This window comes from Pseudorca crassidens, chromosome 2, assembly GCF_039906515.1.
Source record: "Pseudorca crassidens isolate mPseCra1 chromosome 2, mPseCra1.hap1, whole genome shotgun sequence".
NCBI lineage: Eukaryota > Metazoa > Chordata > Mammalia > Artiodactyla > Delphinidae > Pseudorca > Pseudorca crassidens.
This window is the reverse complement of record NC_090297.1, coordinates 101,680,172-101,707,420: the sequence shown is the minus strand read 5'-3', so window position 1 is coordinate 101,707,420 and position 27,249 is coordinate 101,680,172. Positions and strand designations below refer to the sequence as shown.

General features: G+C 44.4%; 1 protein-coding gene and 1 long non-coding RNA gene across 2 annotated transcripts in view; both read left to right on the top strand.

Moving 5' to 3' along the window:
• Positions 1 to 27,249, top strand: part of LOC137219197 (uncharacterized) — a 241,562-nt gene that overhangs the window by 111,265 nt on the left and 103,048 nt on the right. The gene's annotated exons all lie outside the window — the stretch shown is intronic.
• On the top strand, positions 5,298 to 10,108 carry NHLH2 (nescient helix-loop-helix 2). The gene is made up of 3 exons (XM_067727380.1): positions 5,298 to 5,847; positions 6,252 to 6,578; positions 8,373 to 10,108. The coding sequence occupies exon 3, from the start codon at positions 8,381 to 8,383 to the stop codon at positions 8,786 to 8,788; it is 408 nt and encodes a 135-aa protein (XP_067583481.1). The 5' UTR covers positions 5,298 to 5,847; positions 6,252 to 6,578; positions 8,373 to 8,380; the 3' UTR covers positions 8,789 to 10,108.

Below are 27,249 nucleotides of genomic sequence, written 5' to 3'. Positions count from 1 at the left end.
TGTCAAATTCATAGAAGTGAACATCTGGGAAGGGTGAAGTTTACTCTACAAAAACTATACTTAAATGAACTGATTTTAAAAATCAAGCATCCAAAAGCTGAATGCAAATCTCTTGAGTTTTCCAGTGATGTTTAAAAGCATGCCACACTCAAGGTCTAGTACTTTTTTTTTTTTTTGCGGTACGAGGGCCTCTCACTGTTGTGGCCTCTCCCATTGCGGAGCACAGGCTCCGGACGCACAGGCCCAGCAGCCACGGCTCATGGGCCCAGCCGCTCCGCGGCATGTGGAATCTTCCCGGACCGGGGCACGAACCCATGTGCCCTGCATCAGCAGGTGGACTCTCAACCGCTGCGCCACCAGGGAAGCCCAAGGTCTAGTACTTATGAACATTTCACTAAATATAATGATAAATGTTTAGAAGCCTCTTTTGAGGTTTCTTACTTTATAGCAAAAGCCAAACACTCTGCTGGAAATGGCAAAACCAATAAGGTGACAAACTAAAGTGCATTCCCCTGTCAGCAAATCCCACTGACAGATGCTTGAGAAACATTGCTGAAGATGTGAAGAAACAAGTATTAGACCAATTTATATGGTGTTGGAAGTTTGCTATTTAGTTGGATGAAAGAACAGCAGCTATTTCTAACATGCTTCAGCTCATGGTACTTTACAGATTCTGTTTCAATAATGAAATACATGAAAAACTTCTCTTTTTAAGAGGGCGTTAAAGGTAAAGTGTATGGGAGAAGATACACTTACAACTGAAATGATCTTTAATAAAAAAATGATTTATGGAAAAACTGTGGAGGTGTAACCACTGAGAAAATGGCTGCTTTAATTCAAATAAATATAGGGTCTGGGGCCAAAGATTCTATCACAAACAAAATTGATTCACTAAATAATTCCACTGCAAGAATTTTCCATAAGGAGGTTGGAACAGAAGGGTACAGGATGTAGCCATGTAGTTAGTTTTAGAAATATGAGTCCTTTGAAGTATGGGTGAATCTTTGCGATATAGAGAACTAGAAGAGAGCATATATTCTGCTGCCCCACAAGGTGGTATGCTGGCTAGCACCAGCTAGAGACCTGCACGCCGCAACTACAGAGCCGCGTGCTCTGGAGGCAGCGCATGGCAACTAGAGAGAAGTCTGTGCCCGGCAACGAAAGATCCCGCATGCTGTAACTAAGACCCAGGCAGTCAATCAATCAATCAATCAATCAATCAATATTAAAGAGAAAGATTAACGTTCCAAATTTATTTTTCTTTGATGATAAAGGGCTGTAATAGCATGCTACCAGCAGATTAAAAATAAACTCATGCTCAATGTGTCTCTTTAAGTAAAATATATATTTTTAAAGGAGTTAAATGATAACTTAAAAAAAAAAAGAAGTTTGTGCTGTGGAGAATGCATTTTGAAAAGAAATATTTGGACATTTTTCTATCGTTACGTCATTTTTTGCCACTGAAATAATGGAAATATGCCACATATTAAAATCTCTTGTATCTGAACACTTAAAACACTTGGAAATAGAAATTTCCAAACTGTTAAAAACTTTTTCCAAATAAAGAGTGTCAGGGCTTTGAACCCATTTGTTAAAAAGAATAATTCACATTAAAAGAAAATTGCTAACCAAATTTCAAAAATATTTGGCATATTTGATAGATAAGATAGAAAAATGAGAATCATAATTTAGTACAATCAATGATGATCTTCTATTTGGATTTTTTTTTTTTTTTTTTTTGCGGTACGTGGGCCTCTCACTGTTGTGGCCTCTCCCGTTGCGGAGCATAGGCTCCGGACGCGCAGGCTCCGCGGCCATGGCTCACGGGCCCAGCCGCTCCGCGGCATGTGGGATCTTCCTGGACCGGGGCACAGACCCGTGTCCCCTGCATCGGCAGGCGGACTCTCAACCACTGCGCCACCAGGGAAGCCCTGGATCTTTGAATCTTTGTATTACATCTTTTTCTGCCATATTAACCATTAATAAATAAATTGAGCTTAAAACCAGACCGTCAAATCATGTTATCTCAAAGGATTAACCAATAACTGTAGTAAAGTAAAGCTTATTGCTCTTTAAAAAACTATATATTACCAACAATATCTTGTGCTGCTAAGAGGTTTTTGTATGATAATAAATAAAATTATTTTATAAATACTGCTAATTTTATGTTTATCGCCCTTTTAAAATGTCTTTTTGCGTATGCTTTATAATTACAGAATATGCTACTACAATAGTACATGTATAAAGTTTGTTAATAATGAACATGCATACACTGGCTATGTATGCTGAACATTTCTACTGATGGAGTGCAAAATTAAAGAAAATAGATTGGAAATAGCTGTCTAGTTGAATTAACAAATGATTATAAAGCTTCTGTAGTCCGACAGTGCCTGGCACAATACAAGACTCACAGGAAGTGTTCAAAACTTACTGTGACTCTCTGACCACCTCTGAATGAAAAATGTGGTAATTTATATATGTTTCGTGTGTATATATACTTCTCCCTCAAAATATGCATTTCATTTGGCGAGTAATTCTTCTGCCGGAGTATGTTTGCGTAGAAAACCATGACCATAGAAGCAGTAGTGCATAGTGGTTGCAGTTTCTGAATTTGGACCACCTGAGTCTGAACCTTGGCCTTATAATTTATTAACCATGGGACCTTGAATAGACTACTTCTCTGTGTCCCAGTTTCCTTGTATGCAACAGGGCCTACCTCATGGCTTTGTGGTGAAGATAAATGAGTTAATATGTGCGAAGTCCCTTGACCTATGTTTGACATATGGAAAGTGCTCACTCTAGGCTACGTGCCAGATATATACATATCTATCTATCTATTTATATACATACACACACAGTTACACACACACACACACTGGATATGTGTATACTTTGTGTAATTTCATTTACATTTCCTGTTCTCATTATGTATTTATTTATATTGAATAATAAGAATCTGTTATTAACAATATTAATAACCCACACTTATTTGGCATGACTAAATATTATATATTTAAATATATTATACATAAATATATATATATATAAACTAAAGACTAAATAAACTAGGCATTTGTTTAAGCACTTTACACGGATTATCTTGCTCATCTTTGGAAAAATATATAACATAACATACTTTTGTTATTCCCATTTTACAGATAGAAAACTGAGGTCCAGAAAAGTTAAGTAACTCACTTAAGTTCACACAGCTGGCATATGATAGAGTCAGGAAGTCTGGCTTTTTCTACTTCCCCACTGACTTAATAATATTATTTACTATTAGGAGTAATAGTTCATAATCTCTTTATTTGCCTGGTGCTTAGTATTTTATAAAATACTTTCACATACATTGAGATTCATAATCAGCCTGTGAAGTGAGTTGGGCAGGATTATTATCCTCACTACTATAGGAGAGAAAACTGGTACAACTGAAACCATGGGTGTCCTTTGGAGGAAGTGTTTCTGTGTTACAAACATCCTGGGGGCCTCTGTACCCAGGGAGTCATTTGCCATAAATGTACTGAGTCCTTATAACATGTCAAACCCGGACAGGGGTGCTAGCGATACGAGCCACAGTCCTCCCCAGAAGCATCACAGCCTAGTGGGAGAGCAAGGTATGGAAACCAAGAATCACAGCACACAATGTAGTCTCTAAGGGAGATATGAAAAGAGCACAGAAGGAGGGACCATCTGTGCTGGGGAGGTCTTAGAAAAGGCAAGGGTGGGGCCTTTCCTGGAAGAAAGAATGCGTGTGTGCGAGTGTGAACCCATGTTTGTGACCATGACCATGTGTCTAGGTGGATCTGAGTGTGTACCTGTTTACATGGTCTTACTCATGGGTTAATTTATGCACATGCAGCCTGTTAAGTGTGAAAGCAGAAAGCCTGAACGTAAAAGAAAGTGTGCTTGGATTCACACACGCCATAGCGGAATCTGCCCTGCCCTGGATGGTCTCCCCATTTCTCCTTCCTCCCCCTAACACCGGGGTAACCAGTTGCTTGCCACTCTACCAGTTGCCTCGTGAGCTATGGTGATTAGACCCACCAGGTTTTCAATCTGTCAGTCTGAATGTGTAGTGGTCTAATAGAGCCCACCATCTCGTGTAATTGGGGGTGAAGAGTACAAGTACCTGTGGGTGTATATCTGTTTGTATGCTTCTGGCTATGTGTGAATGCTTAGCGTTGACTGCTCCTAGCCAGACTGGGAAAACCTCCCCTCTCCCTTCATCTTCACTATCTTGAGAGTTCATACACTCACCTGTTTCCCTTGCCATCCAAATGTGGCTGGCTTCTGCCTTCACTTAAATGTCCTGGGATATGTAAATATACTTCTGTGCCAGGACTGGACAGAGGCAAGGCTGGAAAATGCTGGTGCCCATTATCTGTGGAGGCACTCCGTGCTCTCCCCCATTCTGGTCCAGGACTCTTCCACAGGATGACAAATGCGTGCAAAGGCAAACAGGAATGGTGACAGCCATGAGGAAACCAGAGTGTCACTCCTAGGGGCGAGCTGGTCAACCCCCTCCCCTGATGATAAAACCCATTTTTAAGGCAAAATTGATCAAGGAGGGAAAGCGAGGACTTTTCTCTCCACAAGTGCTACCTCAGGGACTGGGGAGGTTGGGGGGTAAGGCTGCAATACTCTTTTATTTCTTTTAAACTTGCACAATCAAAAAAGCTAAAATGATTACAAATAATATGCAATTGATGGTGACTAACAGTATCTCTATAAAGTGGCCCAATAGTTGAACTAGATTTTCCCTTTTGTCATAAGGCATATAAATTCAGGGCTGTGGGGTCATGTAAGGCAAAGGTATTATGTGCTGGAATACACTGATGATTTGTGAGTGTTTATGTCCTGGCCCAATGCACTGCCACACAGCTAAATATTCGCATGTTAAGATAAGCAAGAATGAACTGCAATAAAACACATGTAGCATGCCATATTTTAAGTTTAATGAATGAGTGGGTGAAGAGAAAAACAAACATATTCAGAAAAGTAGAACGGTCTCATATATTGATCCTTGAAATTACAATACCTGGATTCTGTTCTCAATTTCAGCAATGACTTAATCTATTGAAAGGTTCTTATCATATATGGGAAAATTAGTCCAGTGGCAGGATATCTCTCAAAAATATGAATATGCTTAATCAAGCCTTGTTGAAATGTCTTTTAAAATGTAAATGATTACAAATAAATGTTAGCTGTTGCATATCTGAATATATTTATTGTAGCACCATATATAGTATATATTTCCATGTTCTGGACACAAGCATTATCCTAAACTTTAAGGGAAGATATTGGTTTTATAATGTGCCAGGAGAATTTTTCCATAGTCAATATGTTGTTTATTTGCACTTAAATATTGCATCAATAATCTGAAAAAGAGAAAAACCTGATTATGGCTAGAGCTTCTGATTAGAGGCTAAGGTTTCTATCATGGACTGCTTTCAACTGTTATATTTTATGGCACAGATTCAGTGGGAATCTGATCTGCTAAAATATTTGGGCTGTGAAAACTCCCACACTGTGACAGATGTCAAGTCCAATTAAGTGACTCATGTCCAGGTTTCTGTCCAATAGAATTTCCCATTAAATATCAATTTAGGGAAAAAAATTCCATCCCCCTTCTTAAGCCTTTATCTCTTCCACCATCTCCAGGCTGAATCAATTGGTACCAGGAGAGCCAAGAAGCCACACACTCATCTCTGCCTCTTTGCTCTGGCTCTCCCACCCTCTCGCGTCTTTCTCCGCTTCCCTGTCACTGTTCCTCCGGGAGACGTTCACTTTTCACCAACCTTTCTCCAAACATCTCCAAGCCACTGACTATATATATTTTGCTACAAGGTAAAGAAAGGAGGGGGTGGGGGTGGGAGATGTAACCAAGCCTTGAAAGACTTTGAAACTGGAAATATGTGTCTGTTTATACAACATACAAGTAAATGAGGGAAGAGGAAGAGGCAAGCTAAGCCCCGAGTTACAGTATTGTGTTCCTGAGAACTGGGGAGACATTAGCTGAACAAAGCCTTATCTCAAAAAAAAAAAAAAAAAATTACTTCTGAGCAAGATTGCATCTCTGCCTTGCACTTCCCAGTTTCTGCTCAGTCGTATTAAGGGAAGGAAAGGCGTTCTACAGGAGCGGAATCTTATCTTAACCATCTTTCTTATTGATTCTTCCGCTATTAGAAAGTGGAGGAATCAGCCCTTTGATGTGATTGTGTTTATCTCTGCATCTCTTTTGTTATTTATAGAGACCTAGAAGAGGAAAAGAGGCACGAGACTTTTCAACACATCGTTTTAAAAAAAATCAACAACGAATTTCCCGAAATGTTTGAGAACAATTAAAAGGAAAAGCCGTTTTTGATCTATCAACTAAGTGAACAATCATTCATATCGTCCACATCCTGAGATATTATCGTCCCTCGCTGTGGACACCAGCGAGATGACAGCTGCTTTTTCATTTTTGAATGTAATAAATATTTGCTGCTTCTAATATATTTCGGAATTTCTCCCTGCTAGTCCCTGGGATTTTAACTCTAAAAGATTGGAGAAAAGATTATCGAAAAGGCTTTTACAAGGTAAGCCTCCTTTAAATGATTTTTTTTCCAGCTTGGAACTAAGTTAGATGATTCATATCGCATTTATAGATGTGTTTCAGTGAATGGCTGAAAAAAACAAAATGCATACACGACATGCTATTTACGAATATTTTAAAAAGATATCTGGAGAAGAATTTATCATGCTTCGAGGGCAAGCCGGGAACTTTTTATCCGAACTACAACTATGTTGTGATTTATTGTGATTTTCCATTACTCGCCTATTTATTTATACGCTTTCAAGGCGAAGGTGTAGATGCAAGTTGTTCTACTTACAAACGTATCCGTGAAAAGCCCACAGGGAGTCACATGTATTTCACTTGGAGCGTTTGTTTTTATTTTGCCTTAGAGGACTTGTTTTCCTCACAGGGAAATGAAAGCTGCCTTGGAGCCAAATTCGCTCCTAAGCAAGTGCGGTGCTGGGAGCGGAGAGCACAGCCCCCGCTTTTGTCTAGGAGCAAACGCTGCCGCACGTCGCCGACTCGATCTCTCTTCCAGCGAGCATCCCTCCAGCGGCACACTAGGGCCGGTGGCTCGCAGCCTGGTCCTCCCTCCCGGTGCCCGCGATCGGTGCGCTTAGCCCCCGCAGGTGCCTCCCCGCCTGCCGGACCCTTTCTCGAAGCCCGAATTTCCTCGAAGCCCCACGGCTGGGAGCGGCCCCCTCCCCGGATGGGCGCGATCGGGGCTGGTCCTCCAGGCGTCCGGGAGGAGCCGGGCAAGGAGGCCTTTCTAGGATCGCATCCTTAGAGAAAGGCTGAGGACGGGCTACCTCGGCCTCGGCCAGGCCGCCCGGGGACAGCTGAGGGCTCCCGACTCTGGGCCCCAGAGCACCAAACTTTGCGGGCGGGGATGCAGCTCGGGCCGGGGCAGCAGGCGCGGCTCCCGCCTTTCCCCGGCCCTTCCCTTCCCTCCCCAGCCTCTCCTTCCGCAGCCACCCGGCCGCCGACAGATTCCCGGGAGGTGGTCGGCAGACTGCGGGAGCATTGTCTTATCCCACGTCGCCGTGTCCCTAGGTCCCCGATGTGTGTGGCTGTCTGCGTGACAGATGGTGCTTCGGGAGCCTGCGAGGGCATGAGAGTCCATTTGCTGTTGAAAGGAGCCTCCACGTTTGTTTAGTCATCTATTATTTCGGAGAAGCGCGAGGGGTACGGGGAAGCCTTCCCGCTCCGGGACGCCTGCTCTCCGTCCGCGCTCGGGGCTGGGTTCCTCTGGAGTCCCGGCCGCCCCGCGCCCCAGACCCGCGCGCAGCCCGCGGGCACCCAGTTCTCCGGCTGCTTCGCCCCAGGCCCTCGGGGCGGGAAGCGCGCTCCGCGTCTCCGCGCCCCCCCGCAAACCCCAGATGGATTCGTCGTTCGGATTCATTCGTTTGTCAGGGTCGGAGAAGAAGTAAGGGAGGCGGAATGGCCGAGTTGTATTTAGCCGAAGGAAGCACAAAACCCAGGAGCGGCCTCGCAGGCCTGCGGTCGTTCCCCGGAGCAGGCCCGCAGGCCAGTGTGGGTCTCCTGCAGGCCTCGGTGTCAGGTCCAGGATGCGGCCTGGGCCAAGGAGAGGCCTCGCTGGCTCCCGAGCCGGGCGGTGGCGCAGGGCTCGGCTCTCGGGCCTGCCTGCCTCGGCGCGCTCCCTCCCCGCGGGGTCCGCTCCTCGGAGCTCGCCGTCCTGCCTTGGGGAGGCGGCCCGGGCCGCGCGGAGGCCCGGCAGGCTAGGCCCTCGCCCGCTCTCGCTCCTATCAGAAGACCCCCATTCCTTTTATTGATCGCTTTTCTGACTCCCCCTCAGTTTCCAAAATGATGCTGAGTCCAGACCAAGCCGCCGACTCGGACCACCCCAGTTCGGCGCCCTCGGACCCGGAGTCGCTGGGTGGCGCGGACGCCAAGGTGCTGGGCAGCGTGTCGGACCTGGAGCCGGTGGAGGAGGCCGAAGGCGACGGCAAGGGCGGCAGCCGGGCCGCGCTCTACCCGCACCCGCAGCAGCTGAGCCGCGAGGAGAAGCGCCGCCGCCGGCGAGCCACGGCCAAGTACCGCTCGGCCCACGCCACCCGCGAGCGCATCCGCGTGGAGGCCTTCAACCTGGCCTTCGCCGAGCTCCGCAAACTGCTGCCCACGCTGCCCCCGGACAAGAAGCTGTCCAAGATCGAGATCCTGCGCCTGGCCATCTGCTACATCTCCTATCTCAACCACGTCCTGGATGTGTAGGGCCGGGGTCGCGGCGCGGGGCCGCCTGGCCGGGAGTGGGTGAAACGCGGCCAACCCGGGCGGCCGCCGCGGCGATGGAGGAGGAAGCGGTGGCGCAGCGGGACGGCCGCCGCCACGACCTTGGACCGGGTAGGAGGCTCGCACCGTGTTCTCTCCGGTCGGCAGGGCGACTCTGGAAGGTTTCCGACTCCAGAAGGGTGGGGTTGTCTGGCGAGCCCTGGGGCTTGTAGGGAGCATTTTCCAGGCAAGGCGAACCTCCTGGAGGCACCGAGATGAGTGGCCTCCAGGCCTCCCCTCCACGTGTTAGGATCCCTTTAGGGGTTGTTGCTTTAGCTCACTGGAGACTGAGTTCTCCTACATTCATCTCCCACAGATCTTCATGTTTTGAAAGAATGAGGGCAGAAGCTCAGAGTCTGGGCTTCTAACTTTAGACTATCTGGATTTTTTCTAACTGACAAATCACCAAACATCATGAGGGGAGGGGAGGGAATCTCCTCCAGGGCAGAGATTCAAGACACAGAAAGGTGGAACAGGAAACTTTCTGATCCGTTGTGAAAAGAAAGATTATATTAGAATCCAAGTAAAACAGACAAGCCTAGAACATATGGTAAGGTTAAAAAGATACATTGAGAACAAACAGATATTGTGGGAAGATTTGAGTTTGGTGAGATTTTTAAACCCCAAGGTCTGACGCTAATGTAGACAGGAATATCCATATTTAAATGGAAAATTTAATATCTGATTGCTTTTTCAGGCGAAGTGCCCCTTTATATATCCAAAAGCATCTATTTGTGACCTTAAACATGTGGACCCATAGGTGCAGTTAGAAAAGACAACCTATTTTTATTTATGTTAGAACGAGTAGAGTATTTTTTTCAAGACACTTATTTTTCAGAGTGGTGATAATTTTTCTTTGGACACTCTGTGCCAATTTATTTATAGTCAAGTGTTTACACTTTCTCCTGTGGAATAATTATGTCTAACTTTTTACGTGTTTGTTGAGATTATACTGTGGTCTTTCTTTTTGCTCTAATTATATTGCACTTGTATAACAAATTTCCCACATCTCCCTGTTTCTAAGCATATTTTATATATTAAGATGTTTGTTCCTGAAAGGTTCTTTTGTTGTGAGATCAGCAACACTAGCACTTCACTGTTATAGTTTTTTAAAAAAAGTAAGTGTTGTTATCCTTATCTGTAGTTATGTCTGAAAAGTACTTTGCAAACCGTTTATAAGGAGAGTAGCTTCTTTGTGTGTGTGTGATGTTTGTGTGTGGGATGATTTTAGGAAATTAAGTTATTTTCCTAAAAAAAAAAGAATTCAGAACTACTTTCCTCTGTGACAACCAAAAAGAAAAGTCTATAACCTGAAAATGTTTCATGTTCTCAGCTGTGAAACTCTTAAAACAAGGAGTGTATTTTAGAGACAAGGGAAAAAAAAAACCCACATCTGCTATCCAAAGAATTTAGTCTTTTTCAGGGTTTTTTTGTGTCTCTGTTGCTTTATATAATGCAATATTTTGTAGTGAAAATAGATATAATCTGGTTTCTATCTGACGAGTTTTTCATATCTCATGAATGGTGCGCTGTTTTGCATATAAATAAAGGTATCAAATAAAGTCATCTCCTTTATTTTAAGCATACTGTCTAAAAATAATGAACATACTGGCTGAGCAAGAAATATCTTAATGGACTCAATTCCTCAGAAAGGAGCTAAAATTAGAAAACAGCAAAAACAAAACCAAATCTTGACATGTACTGAGATATTTGATGCTCTTCCTAAAGTTGGACGCTGATCAGTCTATAAATAGATGCCCCACATATGATGGTGACAGAAATCATGTTTCTCTCAATGAAGAAAAAAGATTATCAGTGTTTATATAAAAACATTGCTTGAATCATAGATTCTTTTGCTTTAAAAGCAAATTCAGTAACTAACCCAATCTCTTCAAATTAGAGTTGGGAAACTGGGGTCCAAAGAGTTTATATGCCCTGCACTAAGTCCCATGGCTACTTAATGAAAATGAGAAGACCCCAAGATGATGACTCTTAAGTCCTCATGGCACTTATTAAGAACAAGGTGCATTTCACTATTGTACTATAGCACTCGGACATCTCATCAGGACATAGATTTAGGACATGATATCTGCGAGCAAGAAAAGACAACTAAACCCTGGACCAACCTGGAGATATGAAGAATGTTATCTACAAAAGCCTATACTTAATATAAAAATGTGGAGTACTCTGTCTATAAGCAGAAGACACAAATAACTTAAAGACTATCTATATGTGTATATGTACACACACATAGAGAGAATATTATCAACTGTGAGTCCATATCACACCACATCTCTGGTTGCAAAGTAAAAAACGCAACTGTGTGGATGCTTGGTTTTATAGCTATAAAATATCTGGGATTCTGAGAATTTTTCACTTTTTCTTGTAGTCAGGTTCACAGATACCTGATCAGGGAGACTTCATTCTCTTCTTCAGCTGAGGAGAGCACTTCCTAGGACATGAAAAATAATGGTGACTTCTTTGGCCTTGTATCTGGACCAAGTTGTGGTCCCTGCAGCAGTGGTTAGTTGCTTGGCCTGCACACACACTACCTTTGGACTGAGTGTTTGCAGGTCTCCCTTCCCACCTCAAGGAGTGTGGTGAGGTAGCTACTCCGCGTCCTAATAGCACTTCTCTGTTGTAGGGCAGAGAAATCGGCCCTGCTCCTTTGCCAAGGAAACGAAGTCAACATCTAGCCTCCCTTTTCTGGTTTATGAGCCCAACTTCCAACTGACCAACACAGTCCTCCCTCTGACACCTAGGAGGAGCCTATTAACTCCCCTCTCTAGACTAAGTCCCTTGCCCTTGGAGTTGGACGTAGGGCAGACGTGGACAAAGGGCAACATCCCTTCCCAGGTACACAGCCCACGGGATCTCAGGAGAGGATCTTTGCAATGTCACTTCAAATCCGAGGCCTGTGAGCAGCCCCCCAAAAGAAGGGCAACACTGTGGCGCTCTGCTGGACCAGAGGGTGACTGGCTGCTCCCTAGCACGTGGCAGGGACTCTGAGTACTCAGCCATACGTAAGGGAGTAGAGTCTTCTCCGAATAATGATGATGGCGATCACTCAGTCTGACATTCAGCAAATAGTTATTGAGGACCTACTGTGTACCAGGCATTGTTCTAGGTGCTGAAAATAGAGCAACAGATGAGACAAAGTCTACTGGAGAAGAGCAGTACACTGACGACAATAAATAATAGTTAACTTCAGGTATTGCTCAAGGCTACGAAGAAAAATAAAGCAAGGTAAGGAAATAGAGAATGGCAGCTGAGGGTGCTGGTGGAGGGTATTATTTTAGATAGAGCTGTCAGGAAAGGCCTCTCTGAGGAGGAAACCTCTGAGTAGCCACCTAGCTCTGCCTAACCAGCAGCCTCCACAATTGCTGCCCCTCGTGCCCTTTCTTCTAGCATCCTGTTAACCTGACCTGTGCTCAGCCCACCAACACAGCTCTTGGGGATCACTCACCATTCCCCACTGGCAGCAGCCTCACCCTTCACCCCCAGCTTGCTCCCTCTGTAGGCAGACCTGGGACCACAGTTCCTCCAACTACTCCTTACCCCTTTTGCTCTCTGTCCCCACTGCCCAGCAACTCACCAGGGCATTGCTGCTCCCCAGAAAACTCAGCCCCACCTGGCCCAGCTGATAAGGACACCTGGGCTGCATATTTCTATGCCCAAATGTCCCCTCACATCTGCCACTGTTCGGAGACATCCAGAGAAAAGGGGCAAAGGCTCTGGGCAAGGGCTTTCCTGGTGGCGCAGTGGTTGAGAGTCCGCCTGCCGATCCAGGGGACGCGGGTTCGTTCGTGTCCCGGTCCGGGAAGATCCCACATAACGCGGAGCGGCTGGGCCCCTGGGCCATGGCCGCTGAGCCTGCGCGTCTGGAGCCTGTGCTCCGCAACGGGAGAGGCCACAACAGTGAGAGGCCCGTGTACAGCAAAAAAAAAAAAAAAGCTCTGGGCAAAAAAACCCCAAACAAAAAACCCTTCCCTTGCATGGGGAAGAGAACGGGAGGAGCAGCGGCAGAGGGCGTGGGTGGTGGGATGCAACGGGAAAGGAAGAGCAGCCTGAGGTCAGGGGAAATGGGTACAGAAAAAATGAGGCTGAGTGGAGGTGGAGGGCTGGGGCCGGGAATGCCTGCTTCCCACATGAACCCTGTTCCTGGGGCTTCCTCCAGTGGCCCTGCCCCTTGAACAAGCATCGCCTGATGCTATGATGAGGTTAGTAGACAGAGCCGACCTCTGTAACACTGGGATTTATCCAGTTCCCATCGCTGCTGTCTGTTTCTGGATGCCTGTCTTCCTCCCATGGAGGTTCAGGGCAGCAGGAGTTAGGGGAGTGGGGACAGCTAATGTGAACGTGTGCACAGCTGATACACTTTTTCTGGGCTTAGAAGGGCTATCTCATTCAGTACTGGTAGTGGTAGAAATATTAATAGCTAACATGTATTGAGTGTATACTATGTGCTTACCGAGTTAAGTGCTTTGCAGGCATGATCTCATTTAACTCACAACAGCCCAATGCAGTAGGTACTTTTGTCTCCATTTAACATATGAGGAGCTTGAGGCTTAGAGAAATAAAATAACTTGCCCAGGGTCACAAAGTCATGTTTGTCAGTTCATCAAAACCCCTGCTCTTACCCATCATACTCCATGGCTTTCCTTTGCCAGAGGGACGGCGGGGCCATGCACATACCCCCACCCTTAGCTCCTGCACCCCATCTCTCCACCCATGTGATCAGGGGAAGCTTCAGATCAGACATACCAAAGGAGTGCAGGATCTGCAGTGCACGCACCAGCTACCAAACCAAGGGTCCACGTGGAGGCTACGACTGAGCCTCTGTTCCGCTTGCCGGGTCAAGCATGTGCCCTGACTTGGGGCTAAACTCTTGGGAAGACACTGCGGGCTAGTGGCAGTCCTGAATCAGCCCCTCCTGCAGGAGTCTGGCGCTGACACTGTCCATGGTACTACTCTTCACCACCACACGGGTGAGCCTGACTCCTCAGCCTCCCCCATCCACACGCCTCTGCACATCAAGGCCCATCCTCACACTGCACACCATCCCTTGCCTGGACATTTTTCTTGACTCTTCAATGCCTATAAAAAAATAAAACTCCAATTCTTTCTCTGGGCACAGAAATCTTTCACAACCTTGTTTCAGATCCTCTCTAGCATCACCTTCAGCCACTTTCCCTGAAGTTAAGTGTTCCTGCCAAATTCAGATTTCCTCACTTCCCTGGAGATGCCTGTCCTTTATAACCTCTACTTGTTTTCTCTCTGCCTAGAATGCTCTCCTCCAACTTTATTTTTGCCCAGAAAATTCCGATGACGCCATTGTCACCCAACTCAAGTGTAACCACTTTACAAAACTTTCCTCAATTTCTTTGGGCAGCGTGAGCTGCTCTGCTCTCTGAATCCCAGGTACAATTGTCATTATGCCAGAACTTATCTTTCTCCCATCCCTGTGTTTGAGACCTAAAACTCTGGGGCCAGGTTCAGACCCTGGCTCCAACTTACTCTAAATGTATGATGTTGGGCTTCCCTGGTGGCGCAGTGGTTGAGAGTCCTCCTGCCGATGCAGAGGACACGGGTTCGTGCCCCGGTCCGGGAGGATCCCACATGCCACGGAGTGGCTGGGCCCGTGAGCCATGGCCGCTGAGCCTGCGCGTCCGGAGCCTGGGCTCCGCAACGGGAGAGGCCACAACAGTGAGAGGCCCGCGTACCACCAAAAAAAAAAAAAAAAAAAAAGTATGATGTTGAACATGTGACTGTATTTCCTTCCTTTTCAAATGTGTGGGATGGGACAATGCATGCACCTTTCTCAAATGCTGCTGTGAGGCTTCCATGGGATAAGGCAGAGTGTTTCCAGAGCAGGAAGAACATAGTAAGTGCTTGATAAATGTGAACGATTATTATTAACTTTGTATTTATAGTATGCATAGGAAGCTGTATGAGAGAAGCTAAAAATAATAATCCATTCATAATTCATTTATGTATTCATGATTTGTGGTCTCTACCAACTGTATTCATCTGCATATGACACATGATTAACTCTACAGAAAGTCAGACGGTAATAATCCCAGTCCTATAAAACAGAAAACATCATAGGTAAGTAAATAGGAATCCACGGAATAGACCATAAACATACGCATCTAAAGTTACGTGCAGGTCTGAGAATCCCACTCCACTCCATGTGGGAGGCCCGGCCAATGCCTTTTCTTTTATCATCTTGTTTTTTCCCATCGCACTTAATGCTGTGAACTCCGGATCTCCTACTAACTAGCTGTGGCCTTGAAAAATTACTTAATTCTGTGCCTCAGGTTTCTCACCTGTAAAATGGGGGGCGGGGGTGATAGTAGTACCTACCCTGTAGCTTTATTAGGAGGATTAATTAAGTTAATTCACGTAAATCACTTAGAACATATCCAGTGCACCTTCAGATCTCAATAGCATTTTCTGTATTAGCTCTTATGGCAGATAACTTTTTCAAAAGTTAAATAGTTAAATTATTTTTGAGGTAATGAAGAGAGAAATCGTTGAAATTTCCTAATGAATTTTGCTAAGTATTTCTGGGTCAGGAGGGAGCTTCCTCATCTCCTTGCTAATCATTCCAGAAATATACCAAGAAAAGGGAAGAGTTCATAATGCCATTTGGATCATCGTGGACGGACCTAGAGATTATAATACTAAGTGAAGTCAGACAGAGAAAGACAAATACCATATGACATCACTTATATGTGGAATCTGAAGAAATGATACAAATGAACTTATTTACACAACAGAAATAGACTCACAGACAGAAAACAAACTTATGGTTACCAAAGGGGAAAGGGGGTCAGGTAGGGAGGGATAAATTAGAAGTTTGGGATTAGCAGATATACACTACTATATACAAAATAAACAACAAGGACCTACTGTATAGCACAGAGAACTATATTCAATATCTTATAATAACCTAAAATGGAAAAGAATATGAAAAAGAATAAAATATATATATATAAATCTGAATCGTTTTGCTGTACACCTGAAACTAACACAACATTGTAATCAACTATACTTCAATTAAAAAAAAAAAGAAAGAAAAGTAGGGAAGATTTCATGAGCTTCTTGAATCACAGGAAAAGTGGTAAGATTTGGTGGATGGAGGAGAAGGGGCAGACTCCCTAGGATCACCTGGAATCAGGATGGGAGAAGTAGGAGGAAAAGGACATTGGGGTCTGCCTGCCTGAGAGGGTCAGACTGATGGAAGGGCAAGAGAGGAAAGAAAATCCTCGAGAGGCGATTCTGTGGAGCAGTATGAGGGCTGGGGCTTATCCCCTGAGCAGCGGGAGGTGAGCTGCACTGGAGGGGGAGGTGAGGATGAGGGGGGAGGTTACCTTAGTTCAGGTGCGAGTCAAGTGGGGCCTGGTGAGTAAAAATCAATCTGCATGAACTTTCTGAGCAACTACATTAAAAACAAAACCAAAATAAACAAACAAAAAACACTCTTATGGATGATTTAAGAATATCTACCAAAGCTAAGGGGTTTCTTAGCTAAGGGGTTTCTAATGTAACTGACATTTCTTTGTACACTTACCCATGCTTCCTCATTACCACTTCGGGCGATTTGAAGCAAATCCCAAACATCACACAATTTCATTCATAAATACACCAGTAAGTATCTCTAAAAGTTAAGGGACTCTTTTTCTTTTATTATTTTAACAAAACTGAAATGCCATTATTACAGTGAAAAAAATTAATAGTATTTCCTGAATACTGTCGGTGAGCACCTACATTTTTGAGGGGAATTTCACAGCTGGTCTAACCCATGTTTCCTGATTATCTTTTTTCGCCAGCCAGTTGGATTGTCTCTCCGGTAGTCTTCCTTCTATTTTAAAAATCCATCCCCTGTCCTCCTTAACTTTGGCATGTTCTCTTACTCACATATCGGACAAGAGTGCCCCTCTGGCCACCCTCCCCCTGCCCCATCATGGATGGACGTAACTGGCCACTTCGGCACAGAAAGCCATTCCACACTCACGGCTGCTGTGTGGGCCGTGCTGGGGTAGCTGGTGGCTGGTGGCTGGCTAGCTACAGCTCAGGGTGATGGAGAAGGGATCGCTAGAACACGACAGAGTGGACATATGGCCAGAGTACAACTTAGGCTGATTTTAAAGATGTAGAAACAAAAAGTCAGATGGATTCTTTTAGCTGTGGATGAAGAACTAGGGTGAGGGGCTGACGTGGCATAGAAAGCATTCTGGGGACTCGGGAGTGAGGACCTGCCAGACCCCCTGGACAGCAGCACCTATGAAGGCCTGAGGACCACTAACAACAGTAACAAGCTCCCCTAGCACGTCCTTTCAGGTCACAAATCTGTCACACATGCTGTATCTGTGAGTCCCTCAGGCCTGGCACCGGGGTACGACCAACACTCTGAGGGGTTAAGTGACTCACCCAGTCTCACACCCTCTCAGCGCCAGAACCACCTAGAAGCCTTTGACACTAATCCCGTGCTCGTTCTCCACACCGACCTCACACTGTCTGCCCTGGCGTGTAGTTAGTAGCCCGGTGACTAATAATAATATCATCAAAAACAACTGCAAACACTTAGCACTCACCCTACGCCTTCCCATTAACTCACTTAACCCTCCGACAGCTCAGTGAGACAGGGGCTCTTATTATTTCTAAGTTACAGACAAGACCCCAGGAGACAGAGAAGTCAAGTAACATGGCCAAGGTCATGCTGCTAGTAAGGACTTGCATGGGAAAATAAGGCTGAAGGGCAGTAAAATTCAAAAGCTTATACTTTGAAAAGAAGGAAAAAATACAAAAGTTTCTCTTTTGTGAAAATCATAAAATAAAAAACTACAGCAATTGAAAGAGCAAATTTTCTCTTCTAAGCAGCCTTGGCCCTGGACTAGACATTGGCCTGGGCCCCTGGACTTGTCCTCTCCTGTTGAGAGACCTCAGTGTCGCAAAGAAGAGGATCAGGTGACAAGGCATACAGGCAAGGCATGTTCTGAGTGTGGCTGTAGAGGATTGGGGACTGACAGCGCCGCACCTTATTGGTCTGCATCAAGCCTCAGGACAAGCCAGAACGAGTCACTCTAGCGGGACCATCCTGACAACACTTTAGACTTTGGAAAATGTTCAGAAAAGCCTAGTGGTTAGCGTCCCGGTCCAATTCTAAATAAATGGAAAAAAGAAATGAGTGTTCTTACTAGGGAGGCTGTGTGTGGGCACTGAACACTTACACGAAGAAAATGAGCCCATCCAGGAACGGAACATCTACTGTGTCGTGGGTGTGACAGACCGCCAGGGGTCTAGGGCTGTCACATCTACGTATCTCAATTCCCCTGTCCCTCTATTTCGGAACTTAGCTATCAGGACCTCCAGTGGCAGCCACTTTGTTTTAGTGTCTTGTGGTGTGAGCGGGAGGAGATATTACTTACTACAATCGCTAATGATTACTTTTTTAAAACTAATGATTTTTAGTGGTTGGAACCTCAAGCGGGCTTTGATGTTCTTGGTCTGTGGGCAGAATGCGGCGAGTGGCCGAGCTGCAGGCCGCGCTGCTGCCCCTGTGCTGTCGTATTTGCATGTGGGCCCAGATTTGTCTTTGGCTGCTTGCATGGTTTGGGATGAGACCCTCGCATCCCAGGGGAGGGGGGCAGGTGTTGCTCCAGTCGAGCGAATGGAACCAAATTACAGGCCCGTCTGTCACCTCCTCTGGGAGAAGGTGGAGGGAGGGAGAGGACGGGTGATGGGAGGGAGGGAGGAAGGGGGAGGCGGGGGAGGGGAGAGGACACTCTGCTTGCCTCCTGAGGAGCCTGGCCAGCGCCGGGGATGTGGAGCAGGGAGACACTGCCACCCTGGGGATGTGGCGTGGGCCTGCGACCCCAGGCTCTTCACTGATCTGCCGCGCTCTGCGGCCACTTTGGCCGCGTCTACGCGGCTCTGGCCAACACTCAGGCTGGAACTGGTTTTCACTAAATTGACTGATATATTTTCTGACTGCACTGATTTGGGGGCTGAGTCTCTATTCCACCCAATCTCCTGAAAAGAGACACACACACACTCTCTCTCTCTAATTAAGCCACACCAATTTGCAGGTGTAGACACAGATGCACCTCTGTGATTGTAGCCCTGGGTGGGCACAGCTACTGCACCTCTGCAGGGATTTGTCCTGCAGCGAGAGAGCCAGAGGGGGCAGTGGTAGAGAGAGATAATGCTGATTCTACCCTCGTGACGTCCTGCAGCTTCATTAACATTTGGAAGTCACTTTGAGGACGCCAGAGATAAGCAGAGATAATGTGAACACTTTGCTGTCTGGGGCAGCCCCTAGAGACCCTAGGGCCTTCTCCTGAAGGCCCCAGTGTGGCAGAGCAATGTTTTTCTAAGCTGCCTGAGAAAAATGCAAACAGATAATGTGGGCCTTTCATGAAACACCATGGACAGGAATAATAAAGTGTCATCATTTTGCTTTCTCTCATAGAGTGGTACCAAGAATACAAGAGAGAATGGGGGGAGTGGGGGAAACCTCAAACCAGATAGAGTGGTTCTAATAAGAAACAAGTTCTTGTCAAATTCTCCAGACTTGTGTGGAGAAAACCATGTTTCACATGTCTTACCCTTTCTTCTTCCTGCCTCTGGGGTGGGAAAGGTCAAAGCAATTGTCAGCTCCCACTAGCTCTTTCAATAAGAAAAGAACTGAGGCATAGAGTGATGATGTACTGCAGGCCCAAGAAGAGACACGTTTCTTCCCCTTTTCTTCAACAATGAAATGATTGACAGAGATAATTCCCTGAGAGGAGAAAAGAATTGCTCGCAGATAATGGGCTGTGCTCAGGTTGTGGCTGGTAAGACCCTGTCCATCCGATGTCAGGTGATGACTGAAAAGTAAGAAATTAATTCCAGTATCCAGCTGTTGTTGCTGCGGGGTGCCAAACTGCCCAGATGTTTGGAAACATCTGCGTATTTGACAGCATGTTCGCACCGTACACCCAGATGCTTGCTATTGTGTACACAAAGACCGAACCTAGACGTGGAGGAGGAAAATAACTAACTGGGAAGAGGGAGGCCAAGAGATGGAGGAAGAAAAGGAGAAATTAAAGGGAAAAAATGTGAAAAGAGGTAAAAAGGAAAACAAGTAAATATTCAAAAAGAGAACAACTTTCTGTTTCCTGACAGCCCACCTCCTGGCCTCACTCTTACCTGGCTTCCTGAGAAGCATTTCTGCTTGTCCACATCTGGGTGAGGGAAAAGGGGACAAAAGGATGACCTGGAAGACACCCAGGAGGAGACTAGAGGAGCCTGTGCCCAGACATTAGGCTCTCCCTGGGTGGGCAGCTGTGTGTCTGAAAAGAGGTGCAACTACCAAGTGAAAAAGTGATGAATGTATTGGGAGGAGGTGTTCTCACACACAGGAATGAAAAGGCAAAATTCCTGTCAAGGATGCCCGCATCAAGCAAAGCATTGAAATGTCCCGATTAGTCAACTCTGTTTCCAGTTATCAATCAGGATGATGAGCTTGGTATAGACAGAACCAGTGATGATGTAACGGAAGGAAAAGGGTAATTGACTGGGGGAAGGTTGCACCGTTGGGTGACAGATTTAGAGGAGGGGACGTGATGTGATTGAGGTGATGGTGGGAGTGTTAGGGTTTCAGAACAGCTCACAAAGCCTCCTGTAATTCCCAAGCTGTCTGTTATCTATGAAATGCAAATCAGGAGGGGAGTGACATCATGTCGGATTCTGGCCACAGGGAGTAATTATTTAGACATTAAAAGCTACTGAAGGGAGTGGTTGACAATATTAATGATGTCCAGATGGACAGAGTGTGATGCTAAAATTATTTTCTAGTACAAAGGACAGGGGAATTTTTATCAGGTTTTCTCTTCTATTGGACGATCTCTATCTCTTGGAGGTGTGCCCCTCAAAGAGGTGGTGACACTATAGGAGATGGCCTCTGGAAGCAAAGCACAATGGGTTTTGCAGAAGGGGCCAGTCTCCAGCTCCTTGGAGGAAAGGCACAGTTAACACGTGAAAACATTCACATAATAATTATGATTTTAAAAGGAGGAAATAATCTCAAGGTGGTATGTAACAGGCTGCTGTTTGGAAACCCTTCTCTTCCACCACTTGCCCCACCCCACCCAGGCTTTCTTACCCAAACGCAGCAGTGTGCAGCAACTTAGTGTCTTCGTGGCCCTCTCCCCTCCCCTCCCCCTGCAATACAAACACTAGTCCAGAAGCCTTGCCGATTAGTACCGGTATCGACTGTATAAGCACAGGTGATGATATTCTCAGCTGTTGATAAACATGAAGAGAAGTGCAGCCTGGCCAAGCCCACAGCGTGAACAAAAAAAAGGAGGAAGCCACATCCTGGGATCCAAATCGGGAAAGATTAAAGAAAGGTTAAAGAGAATCAGTTTCAAGGAAATTAAGAGGCAAAGTATGGTGATCTGAACTGTAGATCTAACAATGCTGCCTGGAGTTCTACTCTCTTCCCAGAGCAGGAGGTGAGATTTGAGTGGGGATCCACCAGGCTTCCAAACCTGCTGCTCATCTTTCTGACCCATACCAGAGTGAACGGTGCAGCCAGGAGAAACCAGAATGTGTCTCCAATGTATGGGGCGTTCCTGCATAAAATTAAAGGGATCGGGGCACGGGGATGTTTTAGCCTCTTACATTTGAAAGTCATTAAACGGGTAAAGAGGAGGATTCAGAAAGTGAATAGATAACTGCAAAGATGGTTTCAAAGATTCCCCTCTGGTAATTCTTTTTGTCTTAGGTTATATACCACTAGAGATGCATAGTCATATTTATTGTATTTTAAAATTACTTGAAATAGTTTCTCTCTGAATGGTAACACCACCAACTGGATTTATAGTTGGGAATCATTTATTTCATTTTGCTTTCAATTTTCCAGAATTGCTTCTTTAAATTTAATTTTGTTTTAGAATTATGCAGACTATTTACATGTTTCAAAAAGCATATCTATAGAATTAGGTGTATATATATATATTTTTAAATAAATTTATTTATTTTATTTATTTACTTTTGGCTGCGTTGGGTCTTCGTTGCAGCACGCGGGTTTTCTCTAGCTGTGGTGAGCGGGGGCTACTCTTCGTTGTGGTGTGCGGGCTTCTCATTTCAGTGGCTTCTCTTGTTGCTGAGCACGGGCTCTAAGCACGTGGGCTTCAGTAGCTGTGGCATGTGGGCTCAGTAGTTGTGGCACAATGGGCCCAGTTGCTCTGCGGCATATGGGATCTTCCCGGATCAGGGATCGAACCCACGTCTCCTGCATTGGCAGGTGGATTCTTAACCACTGCGCCACCAGGGAAGCCCAGAATTAGGTATATTTAAAGAATCAGCTTTATAGTCCCATCATTGCCTCTACTATATTTCCTCCCTCTCCCTACAGAAAACTTGTTTTTATGGTTTATCCTTCTCTTTTTTATATAAGAAAATATATATATATAAGCAAAGATATATATATAAGCAAAATATGGATAGAGAGATATCATATCTTTCAATTTCTTAAACAGTGGCATGTTATATGTACTTCTTTTCATATTGTGTTTTCATTTAATATATCCTGGAAATCACTCCATAAGAACATGTAGACATAGTCACATGTCTTTAAAAAATATTTTAAGGGTGTAATGGAAAGATAATAAACTACAAATGTTTAAAGTGTAAAATTTTATCCATTTTGACATGTGTGTACACCACAACCAAGACAACAAACACATCTACTACTCCCAGAAGTTTCCTTGTGTCTCTTTCTAATTCATTCCTCCATCCACCCTTGTCCCCAGCCCATTTCCAATTTTTCTGTCACTATAGATTCAAGTTCACCTTCTAGAATTTTACACAAATGTAATCATATCATCTGTATTCCTTTTTCACCAGCTTCCTTCACTCTGCACAATAATTTTAAGATTCATCCATGTTGTTGCATGTGTCAGTAGTCTGTTCCTTTTTATTGCTGAGTAGTGTTCCGTTAAATGGATAAGCCACAATATTTACTCATTCACCTACTTGTGGATATCTGGGTTATCTTCAGGTTGGAGCTATTCCCCATAAAGCTGCTATGAACATTCATGTGCCAGTATTTGTGTGAACATATTTTGTGGATTTCTTCAAAAGTGCAACATACACTTATATTACAACCCAATCATTCCACTCCTAGGTATTTCCTTTTTTGTAGCCACACTATACTCTGTTGTGTAGAGGTACCAGTTCCCTATTGATGAACATTAGGGTTGTTTTTAGTCTTTTACTATTATAAATAGCACTGCAATATATAATCTTGAGCATCTGTCCTTGATGTTTTTGCCAGTGTATGTGAAGGGCAGATGCCTGGAAGTGGGATTTTTACCCAAGTTTTTCCAGTGGAGGAGGGGCTAGTAAGCAGAGATATCATTTAGTTATATGCATTCTCATAGTGATTGGATTCTGGAAACTTATCAGAGTAGAATTCAAACGTGAACCAAAAGTATCTGAAATTACAGTCTATCCCAACATTCTCCTAGGGCAAATCATGACAAGATCAAAGAGAGATTCACTTTAAATTCAAAGTTCCAATAGTTTAAAAGCACAAGGATGGAAAAAGGTATACTCTGCAAATAGTAATAATAAGAAATCTGACGTGGCTATATTAATAACAGACAAAGTAGAATTTAAGACAAGAAGTACTACCAGAGGTAAAGAGGGTACTTCATATGATAAGGTCAATTTACCAAGAAGACACGACCCTAAATTAACAGAATTTATAACAGAATTTATAAATTCTAATAACAGAATTTCTCCTTAATCCTATACCAAATTTCCATATGCCGTTGAGTATTTCGGGATTTTATAAGATCTTTTTCCATTGTTCTGTCTATTCATGGACAAATACCGTCTTGTTTTCATTACGGTTTACAAAGCTTTGTAAGGTTCTTTTAATACCTGGTAGATCTCGGCCCTCAACCCAGCCCCACTGCTCTTCTTCTCAGTTTTTCTAGCTATCCTTGCTTGTTTTTTGTTTTCTGAATGGACTTTATAATCAACTTATCTAGCCCAGAAAAAAAGGTCCGATAGTATTTTTATTGTATTACATTAAATTTGTAAACTAATTTAGGACGACAAGACCTTTTTGTATGTTGAATCTTCCTATTCAGGAAAGGGTTATTTTAGAATTACCGTATGACCCAACAGTCCCACTACTGGGCATATACCCAGAGAAAACCATGATTCAGAAAGACACATGCACCCCAATGTTCATTGCAGAACTATTTACAATAGCCAGGTTATGGAAGCAACTTAGATGCCCATCGACAGATGAATGGATAAAGAAGATGTGGTACATATATACAATGGAATATTACTCAGCCATAAAAAGGAATGAAATTGGGTCATTTGTAGAGACATGGGTGGATCTAGAGGCTGTTATACAGAGTGAAGTAAGTCAGAAAGAGAAAACCAAATATCGTATATTAACGCATGTATGTGGAACCTAGAAAAATGGTACAGATGAACAGGTTTGCAGGGCAGAAATAGAGACACAGATGTAGAGAACAAACGTATGGACACCAAGGGGGGAAGGGGGCTGGGGGTGGTGGTGGGATGAATTGGGAGATTGGGACTGACATGTATACACTAATGTGTATAAAATAGATAACTAATAAGAACCTGCTGTATAGAAAAATAAATAAAATAAAATTCAAAAAAAATATATAACAGACCACAAGTATGAGCCACATATGTAATTTTAAATTCTCTAGTAGCCAGATTAAAAAGTATAAAAATAAACAGATAGAATTTTAAAAAAAAGAAAGTGTATGTTTTCATTGATTCAAATCTCTTTTGTTTATTGATCTTTAAATTATAGAATAAAGCTATAGACAAATTATGGCAGGCTTAATAATGCTTACAAAATAGATGTTATCAACCTTGGAAATGCAAAAGAAAGAGCACAGCTGATCGTACTTGCAGGAGAGAAGGGGAGGTGGGAAGAAGCGTAAGGCTTTTACTATCCTTAACTTACAGATTAAGAAATCAGAGTTGATAAAACAAGAAAGAGGGGTTTACATATTTTTGCTGAAGTTAGAGAAATTAAAAAATAGTTATTTTACTATGTTGTGGGAATGAAGAAGGGTGGAGAAAGGTGTATAAAGTATTGCCCACCTTAAATGGAGTTAACAGGGAATGTCTAACTGATAATCTGATGATTTAGAGATATGGAAGGAACCACCCTAAGAATTAAAAACAATTACCATTAAAAGTGGTTGCCTCGGGCTTCGCTGGTGGCGCAGTGGTTGAGAGTCTGCCTGCCGAAGCAGGGGACACGGGTTCGTGTCCCGGCCCGGGAAGATCTCACATGCCGCGGAGCGGCTGGGCCCGTGAGCCACAGCTGCTGAGTCTGCGCGTCCAGAGCCTGTGCTCCGCAACGGGAGAGGCCACAACAGTGAGAGGCCCGCGTACCGCAAAAAAAAAAAAAAAGAAAGTGGTTGCCTGTGGAAAGCAGACTTGGGCAGAGGGGCAAAGACTTGTGGCATTTCACTTTTGGACCATTTACTTTCGTAACTATTTGCTTAGGTAAATTTTTAAAACTAATTTTCATGTGACACAAATTAAAAGATAGCTTTCTATTGATCGACTGTAAATAAAATATTGTGATTTATGCACATTTCCCTAAGTAGGAGAAAGTAGTTGAGGCAATAGTAATTAGACTTCTGCCCGGATATTAGCAGACAATAGCTAATGAAAGATCAGCCTCACACTTCTGATATAATGGCCTTGGGGGAGTCAGACCATGGGAATATGGTTATGTGATGGACGGTTTCGGAAAGTAGGACACCCTTAAAGATTTGGGCCCCGTTCTCAAACTTGGGTTGGTAACACTTAGGTTGCCTTCTTTACATCAGTTGGATCTATAGGTGTCCAACTATAGATCCAACCTTATTTTGGAGGTTTTCCTCCTGACCAGCAGAGATGGGAAATTGCTCACCAGTTCATGTGAGATAATCCCCAACCTTAGGGGGAGCACGCCAGGACCAGGGGTTGGGAAATAAGAACTAGATGATAGCTATCTTTCTGTCTTTCCCATCTGATCCCTGTGCCCCAAGAGGGACTTCTTTTCTTTTTCTTAAGTTCCAAGAGTTGATTTGATTCCTCATGCATACTAGGGATAAGTAAGTAGGCTGTAAATTACTGAAGTGAGTTTGCTGAGTTCAGTCTACAATCACAGGCAGTAATTTGGGAAAGTAAATGATGGAGTAAAAGGACAAGGCTCCCTCAGTCAGGGCTTTGAAAAGCCCCAGGCTCAACCACACAACCAGCCCCTACGTCCTTCCATGACTCTGCAGCCAAGCTTCTCCCCTCTCCCAGCTGCTCCCCTCTGGTACTTTTACCTTTTAGTGCTGTCCATTTATTCATTTATTAGATAGAAACACATGGACTGGTGGGGAGAGAGTGGGAGCCAGGGAACACAAGACAGAGTATGTAGTGCTGTCTCCAGTCTTATATCATTTCCCCCCCTTCTTTCCCAGATCACATCCCAAGTGTTAACTTTACCATGAGAAGTATGATTATTAGCAGACTGTATTCTCAAGGCTGCTGCCCACCACATCATCTTTCTGTGGTGAGCCTACAAGGCCGAGGGAATTATGATCCGAAAGAGTCCTTGGTGATCATGGAATAAAAGCAGTGAAAGCTGGACAGGGCTGCAGGACAACCCTCTACCAAGAGCAGAGAAAAACTTGGCAATGACAAGCCCCCTCGTAGTCTCCAACCTCTTACCTCTGGGCCTCACGGAGCACCTTAGGTGTTAGCTTTCCAGGAAAGTTGTCCACCAAAGCCTAATTAAATAAAACAGAATGATAATTTCCTACGGTGTTTGTTCAAAGCCAAAGTTATATGATGGTACATTTTGCATGTCCAGCCCAACCATGATGGGAGAGTATAGACAGGGTCAGCAGAAGGACAGTCAAGTCCCAAATCCTTCATTCCCAAATCCTGTGTGATGGAAAACACCCCATCTTACATGACTTTCCTGATACTTTTCATTGGGGATTATCACATACTTACACTAGGAAAATAAAGTGTTTGTAAACATTAGCCTGAAACAAGGAAGCTGATGGTCTGGGCATTGACACAGTTACTAAGGACAAGGTGACCCAAGGTGACTCCGATATGGGCAGGAATGAAGAAGAGAAAAAGAATTGACAAGAGAAAGGGAGGGAAAAGGCCAGCAGGAATGAAGGAAAAGTAGGGCAGTTTTGTGTCTGGGAAGGAGTTGTGACAGAATATGAGTTGGGGAACATGTTTTCCTTTGCCCCAAGGCCCACCCTCTCTTGTCCATCACAGGCTCAAAGGACTGGGCTCCCCTCAAAGCCACGTGCAGGAGGGATCACATTTCCTCTCACACTGGG

What these genes read in the sequence shown, in the direction of transcription:
- NHLH2 (XM_067727380.1), top strand. Translation starts at nt 8,381, where the DNA reads ATGATGCTGAGTCCAGACCAAGCCGCCGACTCGGACCACCCCAGTTCG.